The sequence below is a fragment of the Diabrotica undecimpunctata genome, chromosome 4, assembly GCF_040954645.1.
Source record: "Diabrotica undecimpunctata isolate CICGRU chromosome 4, icDiaUnde3, whole genome shotgun sequence".
Taxonomy (NCBI): domain Eukaryota; kingdom Metazoa; phylum Arthropoda; class Insecta; order Coleoptera; family Chrysomelidae; genus Diabrotica; species Diabrotica undecimpunctata.
In genome coordinates, this window is record NC_092806.1 from 66,521,101 (window position 1) to 66,535,130 (window position 14,030).

A 14,030-nucleotide genomic window follows, 5' to 3' on the forward strand; every position below is an offset into this window, starting at 1 on the left:
AAACGAGAGCGAATAGGAACCACCATTCTTGAAGTTAAAGATGCAGTTAAAACTAGCCAGAAATAAATCACCCGACATAGACAATCTCCAGGGTGAACTATAGAAAGAAGGTAGTCACGATACCATAATGGCACTAGAGCAGCTCATAAAAGAAATATGGATACAGAAACCCCTCCCCAGTGATTGGAATATTGAAATACTTTTCACCATACACAAAAAAGGAGATATCTTTGAATGCTCTAGCCACAGAGGAATTACGCTTCTAAATGCAGCGTATAAAATATTTTTCACAATACTATGCCACCGTGTGGCACCATATGCAGAACAAATCGTAGGAAAATACCAGGCTGGTTTCAGAGATGGTAAAAAAATTCATCAGATTGCAACCCTGAGACAAATTGTAGAAAAAGCACTGTAATATGGCATAGATACTCATCACATATTTATAGACTACAAAACAGCCTACGACTCTGTAAATAGAAGAGAAATGTTCAAAGCAATAAAAGAGCTAGGAATACCAAATCATTGGTAAATTTAACAAAACTAATTTTTGAAAAAGTTGAATGTAGAGTACAAATCCAGTAGGAACTATTTTAAAAAGGAATAACGGGTTGCGCCAGAAAGTCCTCTCTCCTGTATACTGTTAAATCTGTCTCTGGAAAAAGTAATACGTATACCACAAAAATACGTATGCCACCGGTTCAATATATAATAAATCTATGCAAATCCTTGCATATGCTGATGATATTAATATTCATGGAAGAACGAAAAACGCTGTATAAGAGACGTATGTAACACTATAAATAAGAATCAGCTACATAAATGGGTTTAATATTAAACACCAACAAAACGAAGTATATGAAAATAAGTAATCAAATACAAATCTTACAACCACTTGTTTTATAAAACGACGTCATCGAAGCAGTGAACGAATTTGTATACCTGAAGCGCCACTTAACACTGAAAATAATACTACTGCAGAATTTGCACGGCCAACAGATGCTATTTTGGACTCAATCTCCTTTTTAAATCCTCAATTATATCGAGAAATACCAAAGTAAAATTTAAAAAAAAACCATAATACGCCCCGTCCTAAATTTGGTTCAGAAACGTGGACTAAAAAAAAGTAATAAAAACATATTAGGACGTTTTGAAAGAAGAGTAGTAAGACGAATCTACGGAGCGGTGAATGACAATGGAGTATAGAGAAGACGATATGACTTTGAACTTTATAGAATTTACCACGAACCAGAGATCGTAAAACATAATATTATTAAGATCGGACGTCTGAGGTCGATAGGGCATGTAATGCAGATGGAACAAAATGACCCAGCTTGATTAACGTCTTAATTGACGATTGATGACGCTCCTTGATAAACACCATTGGTTATAGAAGAAGAGGAAGAATCAGAACAAGGTTTCTTGATAACATCGATGAAGACATGAGAAATATGGGAATACGTGCTTGGCGGAAGAAGGCGATGGATAGGGACGACTGAAGAGAAATTCTTGAGAAGGATAGGACCCACGCAGGGTTGCAAAGCCAGAATGATAATGATGAATTATAAGGTAACAACTGGTACTAGGACAAGTTTACAGGTAAAGATAAAAATTGTGTGAGCTAGCAACCTTATTTATTAGCATTAGTGTTGGGTGAAAAACAGTTAAATACCAAGGTGATATTCTTTGGTATCTATTGCACGCTGTAAGGAAACAGTGGAAATATTAGAACAATGACTTTAATTCTTTCCTCTTAAGACCCAAGTTTATAATTCATTAAAATATGTACGTAATGTTTAGAATGCCCAATCGAAAATGAAGTTACGAATACAACTTAAATAATAACTTTTTACGGTGAAATCATTGTAAAAAGACTTTTAGAAATCTGTGATTAGTATATTAGTAATTAGAGTAGGATTATTGAAACGGAAGGACGCGATTTGTATACTGTGTGAAAGAATTTTTTAATTAAAGTGAAAGGAAAAAAATATAAGACCGCTATAAAACCAGCTACGATGTAAGGCTGAGAATGTTGAGTATTCAAACGGATGAACACTAATGCATGTTGCAGAAATAATAACGATTAGCTGTAGAGTGGAAGAAGAGGACAGAATAGCATGAACTTATTACGAGAACCTAGGTGTTGGACCGATAGATAATAAGATAAAAGAATATTGGAAAAGATGGTTTTTTTTACGCAAATCATTTTTTCAATATTTGATCTGGCATGTTGAAATGTTCCATTGCAACTTTATCTTTTGGTTATTATCATTAGGTCTAGTTCTCATTAAATTATTTTATGTTATTAAAATTAACACAGTTTTTTTTGTCACAACTATTTTATCGTTGCTGGTGTGACTTCCCTCCTAACAAATTCACGTAAACTTAATTTAGGTCCAAATCTCTCTTCTTGTAGTAATCTCATATTCTCCTTTGCACTTTGAAACAAGATTTTTTACTAAATGTTTATTTACAAGATTTGTTACTATATTTATGAATATCATTAACAAGCATCTTTCTTGTCATCTATAAAATTGCAGCAAGCAAAAAAATAAAGATGTTATAAAAATTTTAGGAAACTAAATTACATTAATTAATTTACACTTTAACTGAAAGGAAACTGAATATATACTTTATATCCAGTATGAATATCTAGCCGGAATTAAAATTACTAAATTTGCGAAAAATTTTTTTAGTCTAAAGAATTATTTTTTGAGTAATATTTAATTAAATTTTTTTAAATTTTTTTTATATCGAATCGTCATGTAGTTTAAAAATCCGTTTAAATTAAAAACTACCCTTCTCATGTTAGCATTTCAACGCAAGGCATGTTATTTCTTAAAATGAAATGAAAACAAACGATGAAAATCGATGTGTCCATGCAAGCAGTCAGTTTTAGCTTTTTCTCTTGTTTTTTTGGGAAAACAATATACTAAATATTAATAAAAATAAATTAATAAACTTATTTATAATACCTGCATATATATATATATATATATATATATATATATATATACATATATATATATATATATATATATATATATATATATATATATATATATATATATATTTATATATATATATATATATATATATATATATATATATATATATATATATATATATATAAATAAGTTCGAATTATCGGGTAAAGTGGTCTGTAATGAAAATCTTTCGTTTTTCTAAATTACTCAATATTTCGCCATTTATTTAACAGCTTCTTCAGGAGTAAACTAAAACAATTTGAACATTACAAAAAATGGCGTACAAATACATTTTAAAACACTTACAGAATTTAAAAGATTTCGCAAATTTAAGTAATTTCTGTAAGTGTTTTAAAATGTATTTGTACGCCATTTTTTGTAATGTTCAAATTGTTTTAGTTTACTCCTGAAGAAGCTGTTAAATAAATGGCGAAATATTGAGTAATTTAGAAAAACGAAAGATTTTCATTACAGACCACTTTACCCGATAATTCGAACTTATTTATAAATTATTTTTTGGTCGAAATAATCATTTCTAATATATATATATATATATATATATATATATATATATATATATATATATATATATATATATATATATGTATATATAATATATCCTATTTACAATTACTTGTTGTTTATTGTTTAACATCCTACACCTCTTCTATTTGGGGACAGTAAGTTAAAATTGAGATTACAGAAAAAAATCGTGTACACAACTTTCATTGAAATTTGCAAACATTAATTTTTGATGCAAGCCCAGTACTTTCCTTTTTTTTTAAAGCTTTTTAACTTTATAGTTTAAACTTTTTTGGCAACATGGATTATTCTTACAATTATTTAATATTGTTATATTTAAGGTTGACATTTTCTTCTTTTTAATAACTAGACCACATATGTAGTAATGTAGAACTGACGAAGTATGTACCTATGTACGTATTTATATATACTCGTATATATATATATATATATATATATATATATACATATATATATATATATATATATATATATATATATATATATACATATATATATATATATATATATATATATATATATATATATATATATATATATATATATATATAAACAAACCACACAGTTTATTAAGGCTGCAGTCAGTAGGTTTGGCCGGGATGTTATAGAAAAACTCTTTTGACTTTTGGTCGAGCTTTCGGAATTCTTTTATTCCTTCTTCAAGACACTATAATTAGAAGAAAGTGTAAATATTTACAACATATCTCAAATTGCCATTACAACTTACTAGTCGTTGAGATTATTTGTGTAAAGCTACGACACTCAACATTAAGTAACGACTAGTAAGTTGTAATGACAATTTGAGATACGTTGTAAATATTTACACTTTCTTCTAATTACAGTGTCTTAAAGAAGGAATAAAAGAATTCCGAAAGCTCGACCAAAAGTCAAAAGAGTGTTTCTATAACATCCCGGCCAAACCTACTGACTGCAGCCCTAATAAACTGTGTGGTTTGTTTATATCGACAGTCCAGTATTTCTTATATATATATATATATATATATAAAAGGGGAGTTGAGGTTAATTGGGTATACAGCTGATTGAAAGCCAAGTGTACTCTGTTCAACAATTCATTATATTTCGCCAATTTTCATATATATATATATATATATATATATATATATATATATATATATATATATATATATATATTATATATAATATATATTATAATATATATATATATATATATATATAATATATATTATAATATCATAATTATCTCTGAAACTATTCGGATTTGAAGACTGACAATTTGCTCCTCCGCATAGCTGAGGGCTGTCTACAACTCTTCTTCTTATTGTGCCGTCTTCTGACGAAGATTGGTGATCACTTCTTTAAAGGCTTCCCTATCTTTTGCAACGTAAAATATCTGTTCAAAACTAACACGTCTAAAACATTGAAAGCTCACTGAATTATCCGGTAAGACCAGTAGTGGCAATGATGATACACTATTGTTTTTTAGTTTCTCCATACATTTATAACAAAAAATTCTACTTTATACAATAGTCATATGTTCAGAAACTTCTTCTTCTTCTTTCGTGTTGTATCTAGGCTTTAAAGCCTGATTCTTCTTCAATATTAGCCTCCTAAATTTTTTAAATTATCTCATCTGTGCTAGCCTCCTTTGGCACATTTCTCTTATAGAGTCGTTCCACAGTGATTCTACATTGAATTTTTCTTCGTTAATTTTTTGTAGAAAATATTTTGGTGTTATATATGTTTAGAAACTGATTTTGCATTCTCTTTTATCACATTACTAATTTCTTTTCCGCTTATTTTAATACTACCAGCTCTCAGTTTTAGTAATTTTTAAATTCGTCTTCTACACTTATCTAACTAATATATCTTATTTAGTTATTCTGATTTTAAAGAATATAGAAACACTCGCTTAGCAGAACTATATTAATAAAGCAACTCAGATATATCTTTAAATAAAATATTCTTTATTTTTTTTTGTAAACAACAAACGTCATCATACTTTGGATATATCATCAACATGCGAACGAATAACATTCATAAAAATATGGAAATTGCGAGCAATATTTTTGATTAACTATATACATGATTCACATTGTTTTGTTATGATTATCGATGGTGTTCGCATGTGGTACGTATTCAACATCTAAAAAGTCCCCAAAGCAAATATTTTCAAATCGATAACAAACAATAATCAGAACCTGTTATGTTACGAGGTGGGTGCCATAAAAATTCTTAATAAGTCGTAAATGTTGTGGTTTATGCTATTTCTAAAACAAATTATCAATCATTTAGCATACATAATGAAAAATTGGTTGAAACAGTTGGCGTAAATATGTACACAGTCATGAAAATATGGTGGGAATGGCATTTAATTGGTAAAAGTTGAAAGAAGTTTAACTTTCTAGCTCACTTAATCAGTTCGTATAAAAAAAGTATAAAAGTTGTGAGAAAATGTGACCTGATGACTAAGACCTGGTAACTAATATTTACTTTTATTTAGAAACGAAGCATTCCCATCATAAAAATAAATATATTTTTCCTTTTCACAAATGTTTGTAAACCTTAATTTGACCTGAGGTCCTGAGGAACCACTAACCAAATAATATAGACCTTTATGAGCGTCAATATTCGTTGGACTAACATTGGCAAATGCCAAAAATCCATTAATTGTTCTTCTTAACCCTTTGCAACCACTCATTACAGTCGTGCCAAAAGCCCCCATCGAAAGTATTTACCTGTTGGCTTTAATATTAACAAGCTTCTTCATATATTCTCTATAGAGACTGGCTTGAAGAAAATTAGCTTGGTCATATTCCAGTGAGTAAGCAGTTTTGTCGTGATACACTTTTCCAAATTTCCAACAAACGACACATTACTGCGACACAATATAGATTAAGGTAAAAATAATTCGCTGCAAAATTCTAAAAACATAAATAAAATTGAGAAATTAAAACAGATGAAATTATGCAAAAGTGGTTCAATAGCTTCTCAAATATTCTTAAAAATAACACCGATGCCTCCTTTCTGGTTATAACTAGTGATTTTCAGCAGCCTCTCTTAACCCCAAAACTGATTACTGTTATTTAGTACTATAGAAGGGAATATTTGGAACCTTTGTATTCATAATATCAAAACTGGATCTACAAAAATGTACCTTTGAAATGAAAGCATAGGGGAGCGTAGATCATGTAAATTGTTGGCTGTTTATACGATTATCAATAAAAAATTGGTAGTAAGATAAAAAAAAAGTGATCTTAAGTGATATGGTGATACGATTTTCTTGGTAAAATGGTGTTTTTTGTATTAAGTTTGAGACCACTTTATAGATAAGATTTTTAGAGGTTAAACACAACCTAGCTAGAGCTAAAGGTTAGCTGAAGTGTTCGAACATTGAGCCAAGGGATATAACCGTACAAAAAGAGACATCCAATGTAATGTAGGTGATGTTGTCTGGAGAAAAAATATGAACGATGTATGACGGATTTAGCTCCCGAATACGTACAAGGCACTTTCATTAAAAAACTTTCCCCTTGATATACACGTTAAAGAACTTGGATGGTTCTATTACTTCACATTATAGATTCAGAGCCCTTTTATTCATATGATGCTTCAGATCAAGAATCGAGAGACTCTGATTATGATTAAATGATTCGTAACAAGTATTTTACCTATTTTTTAGTGAATAATAGGTGTTTTTAGTAAATGTTAGGGATGTACATATTAGAATAATGTACTTTGCATGACGTAGTTTTGTACAACCAGTCACTTAACAGAGAATTCGTTGAAAACAATCCTTAACTATATTCAGCGGATAACACCGTATTCGATAGTTTCCATATCAATTTTGTGAGTATCAGAGTCTTTATGCGCACTCATATGCGTCGTAAAGACGGCGAAAGACTTTTTCCCAATACGAAGAAGATAAGTGGAGGACCACGAAAACGATGGAGCGACGACTTACTGAAGGCACATTAAAAAACAGGCATGTAAACATAAAAATAAGAAAAAGAAGACCTTATATCCTTCCTCTTCAATCATTCATTTTAATCACCCAATCCATGAAGATACCTTTGCTTAGTGTTTGAAGAAAATATTAAGGATTAGAAATATTCTCTTTTATACAATTTATGTTATACAATTTAAGGATCCCCACGTTACATAATACTAGTCTCACTCGTGTAGCAAATACAAACTAAACAACTACTCTCTATTGCAGACAAGAGGCTCCAAGAAAGACTAGGCGCAACGATCATGGAACCCGGTCTGTTAGGTATCTTTTGGGTGTATACTCTTAGTCTACACTGGGAATATTTCTGTCGATTCCAAGACACCCTTCCTGCTTTTTATGTGTACCTGAGTACCCCCTGCTCTAAGTTTTCATTTTAGTTATAATTGGTTTGAAGTAGTACACCCTCATTGAAAATCCATCCACCCGTAATAATATCCGAAAATGATTTGTTGCATTTTGAGCCTATCGAATGTGCATCTGGATAAGCATGTAATAAGTGCGAATAGATAATAGATTGTTCTTTCCATCCTATACTAACCATAGTATCCTTTTATTGTGCTAATTAGTGTAATATTTTTGTTTAGAAAAGTAGTTTATTTTCTGCTTTCCCCTTATAATATCCAGCTGACGCTCCTTTTTTTTTGACCGAGTTGTTTTCACAGGTACTTAGCATTTTCTTAACTGCACCAATCATGCCTAGCTTGCAGTTAGCCTAAGTAGTTTTCCGTATTTCCTCTTTATTCTCGCTAGTATGGTCTGTAGCGGGATACAAATGCTCTTTGCTCTTTCCTTCCTGGTCTGTTTTGATCTAATGAGAAGGTAAGGAATTAATAGTCACTTCCGGGAGAGTCGGAATGCCGCGAAAAGGCTAATGAGGCCTGGGTATGGGTATGGAACTGATACTCGATGTGCAACCGACTTTAACTTTCGCTCGTTCGTGCTTACTTCACAGAATTAGCGATCACAACGGAGCAGGAAGAGCCACATCAGTCCGACAAGATCTCACGGAGGGCAGTAATAGACATACTCGCTAACTGTATTTTACACTTTTCTTATTAAAAACCGGCGTCCATTCAAAATATGTGAATTTTGACTATTTTTTTTATTATGAATTGAACAATCACCGTAATTCTTAAATATGCCTTTACTATGGTTATTAATTAATTTAGCAAATTTTATTTATCAAGGACAGTAGCATGATCGCTTTTTGTCCATTGCAAGTTATACTGTTATTGGTTGGTGTTATTTTCTTTTTTTTTTAACCTGGATTGTTAGTCTTTACATTATGTGTTACTACTTTACAACTATTATATATATATATATATATATATATATATATATATATATATATATATGTATATATATATATTATATATATACATATATATACATATATATAATATAAGTATATGTGGCATGTCAAACAAGTTAAATATTTAATACACATGACAGAAATAATTTTAATATATTAATTTTTTGTTCTCCAGTGATTGTGACACAAGATTCAGTACAAGAGGATATTAAAAACCTTTAGATCCTTTTTAAACCATATTTACATACATAAAATATATAATTTTTTATGAAAAAGCTAAAACTGATAATGCATTGCAGATATTTTACAAGAAATGCAAAGAAAATTGATAATCAACTATTCTTGAACTGTATCAAAGCATACTAATATGTCTAAATATTTAATGTACAGTTTTAGAAAAGCAAATTGTAAAGGAACATTTATGAATATATGTACAAATAATTACAAAAATAGCGTAGTTTCGCTGTTCCTAATGATGCCAGTTGATAAGTCATTAGACTACATTAGTCAGTAGATGCATGATAATCGATTAGAGCACAGGAAGAAGAAGAAAGTACGAAAGTAGGTGATTGAACTGTACAAAAATAAGCTGACTAAAACGCAACCGCTATTGGGGGTGCAACAACAAATCAAGACCTTAGTTTAGACTTTCCTGTTTATAGACAAACAATGGGGAGAAAAATACACAAAGCATCTTACCTGACAACAAGACAAAGACAGAAAATCAGCGCAGTAGTTATCTAGCAAATCGAGGTTACAAAGGACTTTTGAAACATCTGAAATCAGATATATTTACAAAGGAATCCAAATGTTGGGTCTATAAAACTCTGATCAGCCCAGTGCTCACCTAAGGATCGAAAACCTGGGTACTGACAAAATCGGACAAATTGCAACCGGCAATATTTGAAACAAGAGTCTTCGACACATATATTGCGGTGTATGCAAAAAACGCATGGACCAGATGATATAATTGCGAATTGTATCAAGCCTACGGAGACCCTAATGTGGTAAAGATTGTAAAGCTCGGCAGACTAAGATGGATAGGTCAGGTGGAGCGCATAGGACCCTCTGAACCAGCCAGAATCATAACTCAACAACAAATGGTGGGAAAGCGATTCAAGGGACGGCCAAAAATCAGATACATGGAGCAAGTACAGAAGGACTTGGGAGAACTCGAAACTAGAAACTAGAGAACGAAACTAGAAGTAGGAATGAATGGAGAGGATTGACTGAACATGCCAAGACCTGATCTGGTCTGTGAAGCCAATGATGATAATTATGCTTATGGACAGCTGTCTAAATTTTAAAACACAAAAGGCACGGATTATTAAAACAAAATATCTAACAGCACCAGACTACACCATATAGAGAGATACAATAACGTGACGATATATTTCCCAATATTTCTCCACAATGAGTGGACGCTTTGTTTACTTTCTTCCTGTTATTACTTTTGTAAATTTCTACATATCTTTGTAGATACTACTGTTGAGTAGTTATCTGGCTAATATTGTTTTATTTGAAAATAATTTATCGGTCAATTGTCTTTGCATTAACGATATAGGCTAAAAGGGTAAAAACTAAGCGTTACCTGTGAATCGGCGAATCTGGAAACAAGTCTAAACTCTCAGATACAGATGAACTAGGACTAGGTGTTGTGTCGGGCAGGTAGCCGTTTTTTATCATTTCGACTTTTTTCTTTGCTCTACCCCGTTTTTTCTCAAATTTACTAGTTTCCATAGATGCTGCTCTTCGTCTTACGGATTTTCCGGGCTTGGCGTCGGGGTTAATCATCCACCAAGAAGATTTTCCCGTACCTTCATTTTGGACCCGCATGAATCTGTTGTGAAGCGACAAGTTGTGCCTGATTGAGTTCTGAAACAAATAATATTGTTAATATAAAGAAGGGATTCATTAAGATTGTTCTTAATAAAACTAATTACTAGACTATAAAATCAAAAAAATATAAACCAGTGATTAATAAACTTTTAAGAGCATCAAACAAATATATATCATATAACAGATTTTCCAAAATATGATACGGGAAACGAAACTGTGAAACTATACATATGAATTTACTGTTTTTATTTTTGTCGGTTGTATCAGTTTTAAGTTGTAGTTTTCGTTTTAGTATTTTCTAAGATAGCAGTAATATTTCTCACCAAATTAAATAATTAATTTAATATTACTTCCACAAAACTTATTACAACCCATAAAAATTCATAATCCATTCACCCTCCTTAATAATTCAAAATAATTCCTTTTATAGGGTGCAATACAACTCTCGTATTTTTACGGCTGCAGATTTGAATCTCTCTCCGATAATTTCGACAGAAATCTCTGACATTTCCACTCCCTAGCTTCCAGTATTTTACCTTCTACAGTTATAGGTTAGGTGAACTGCCTCGTTAGCAACAGTCGGGCCACATAAATCACAATGGTGGATAAAAGTGTGGTCTGAAAGGCCGCAGGTGGGCCATAAACGCTCTTTTTATATTCATAATTCAAACATTATATCCTTAGACGAGAAAATGGGACTCGATGTTTAGTAATGAACCGATTCGATCACTTGATGTGTAGAAGAGAAGAGTTATGTGACACTTTTTAGCTGGCGACTTCGTGAATAATATATGATGGGAAAGGGACCTTTTCTAAAAATCATCAGTTAATAAAATCATTCAAATTAATTTAAAAAACAATTTACTAGTATACGGAGAAAAGTATAGAAATAAAGTTAAACTTGACCCCTCTGTATTATTCCAATGTAAGTTAAACGTATATCGGTTAGACATAAATCAGTTAAAACCTAATTTAAAACAAAAAGCAAGTCCAGTCTTTAAAAAATATTTATTTATAGAAAAATTAGAAATTTTCATATTTAAGACATACTTACAGTTATTTGCCTATTATCATCATTAGTTTTTAAGTTGTACAGTGAAAAACAATCGTTCTCATGTCAAATAATTATATCTTCGTAATATAATGATAAAGATCCAGAGTCAGGATTTTATAGCAAAAATGTTTTCTGTTTACATTTTCCAAATGTTTAACGCTAATATACCTATATGTTTTCTTTTTGTGGGTATTACAAAAGCTAATGGTAAGTTTGCAACGTGATGATACATATTATCTAAAATGTTTGCGCAGTCTAATTACATTAGTAGCAGAAAACGGTTACGTTGCTGAGAGCAATGACCATTTGGCATAAATGTGGATGAATTTCGTTGATTGAGCGTGGAATTTCCTCCTTTAACGCACACGAGTTGTTGTAGCTTGTTGACGTAGACGTTTGACTTAAAGTAACCTCCTAAAAATAAATCCTTCGTCTTCTTTTTCTTCCTTCTTGTTTTTAAAGCCTGTTTCTTCTTCAATATTAGCATCCTAAATTTTTTAAATTATCGCACCATCTTTTTCTTGGTCTGCCAGTACTTCTTCATCCATTTGGTGACTTTTCTCGTGCTATTCGTACTATCCTATGCTCTGCCATTCTACTAATGTGCCACTCCTGTTTCTCCTGTTCCTGTGCCACCCATCCATTTATGTCTTCTATATTGCATGCTCTTTTTATGTCTTCGCCTCTCTCTATTCAATGGACTTTTCCCTGATATTCGTCGGAGTATTTTCATCTCTGTTGTTTCTAGTAGTCGTCTCGTTTTAGATGTGTCAGATCTTGTCTCCGCCGTGTATGTTTTTATAGTGGAAAAATAAATCCAACGGTGTTAAATCACATGTTCTAGGTGCCAATTCTGATCATCGAAACGAGAGGGTATATGGGGTACAGAAAATGTCTCACGCAATAATTGATTTGTTTCACGAGATGAATGGCATGTAGTACCGTCTCGTTGACACCACATGTCATCCACACTCATACAATCCAATTTAGGTAGAAACAACTATGTTGCGATATCGAGCATCACTAACAGTCACTGCTTGACCAGCCTCATGTGTAAACTTTGTAAGCATGGAGATGTAGATTTTCAGTAAGTATACGTTGTAAAGAGCTTCTTGTAATTTGCAATTCTTGTCTACGACACATAATTAATATTCCTGGTTTCACTAACACTCTCACGCACTGCTTCGATAATAAAATTTGAGCGACTTGTTTTTGGAAGACCATGTGTGCATCACTAATTAATCCAGTCTCCTTAAATTTTTTAATTACTCTCTTCAGAGTTGACGAAGTTATACGAATATTCCGACCATATTTTGTACGAAATTTTTGAACCCTGGCCGCCAAATTTTCATTATTTTTAAAATACTGTTCAACAATAAAAACGCACTGTTCTCTCGTTTAACGTTTCATTTTTACTAAACCCAAACTGTCAGCTGTCAAACTTTTTTTTTTGTTGCCAACACTTTAGTGTCCAATTGGCGACAAATCTAAATCTTGCGTGAATTCACAAATACTTGGAAATCGAAAAAAGTTATGTTGCATCTGAAATTTCAAACTAATGAAGTTTTTTTAATATGCAAATACGTACATTTATACGCTCATAACAGTTCAAAAGAGTTTTACCTCGGATAATTATTTAGTTTTATAAAAAAACACAAAAAACTCGACAAACTGATCTGTATTTCTGGTAGAACTACAATTCCATTATCTTTCTACAAACTATATCTAATCGCAATTAAGCCATGAAATAAAATTGTCCACGACAAAAGGGGATAGTTAAAAAGTAACTACTCTTATCTCCTGCGCCAATATCCGCAACCCTAATGGTCCACGAAAATTTTTAATTCGACATAAAATTATACAACTGGGAACATTACCCCAGAGTGCCTTATAAAACTTTCCAAATAACTGCTTGAGCGATTCTTATTTCGATCATTTCACGTCATTTACAATAGACCAGTTCACTCTATTCTGAAGGACAAATTTTTGGTTAGAAATTTTAGTCCTTACTTAATACGTTCGCATATGAATTTAAGTCTCAGAAAATCATTAAAAATGTTTGTTGTGGAGTAGTTGTTAAATTGGAACCTAACCGAGTCCTTCCTATATTCTGCTAAGTGAACTTCGTGCTGTTTTATTTTAGATTACGTAATAGTTTCTATGATTTGTAGTCCTATTGGTAAATGTTATTTTAATTTATTGTCTAACTTATCTACCTTTCATTTGCTTTTCTTTTCTAATACGAAATATCAACAGAATGTTTTTGTTTTAAGGAGGAGGAATCGATAGTTTGAGATAATCCTG

General features: G+C 31.5%; 1 protein-coding gene across 2 annotated transcripts in view; it reads right to left on the minus strand.

Annotated features, from left to right (window-relative positions):
- Positions 1–14,030, minus strand: part of LOC140439618 (forkhead box protein O-like) — a 627,931-nt gene that overhangs the window by 95,662 nt on the left and 518,239 nt on the right. For both annotated transcript variants that reach the window (XM_072529645.1, XM_072529644.1), the window contains exon 2: positions 10,425–10,708. In XM_072529645.1, coding sequence (XP_072385746.1) covers positions 10,425–10,708 — 284 coding nt within the window. The remainder of the gene's footprint in view (positions 1–10,424; positions 10,709–14,030) is intronic.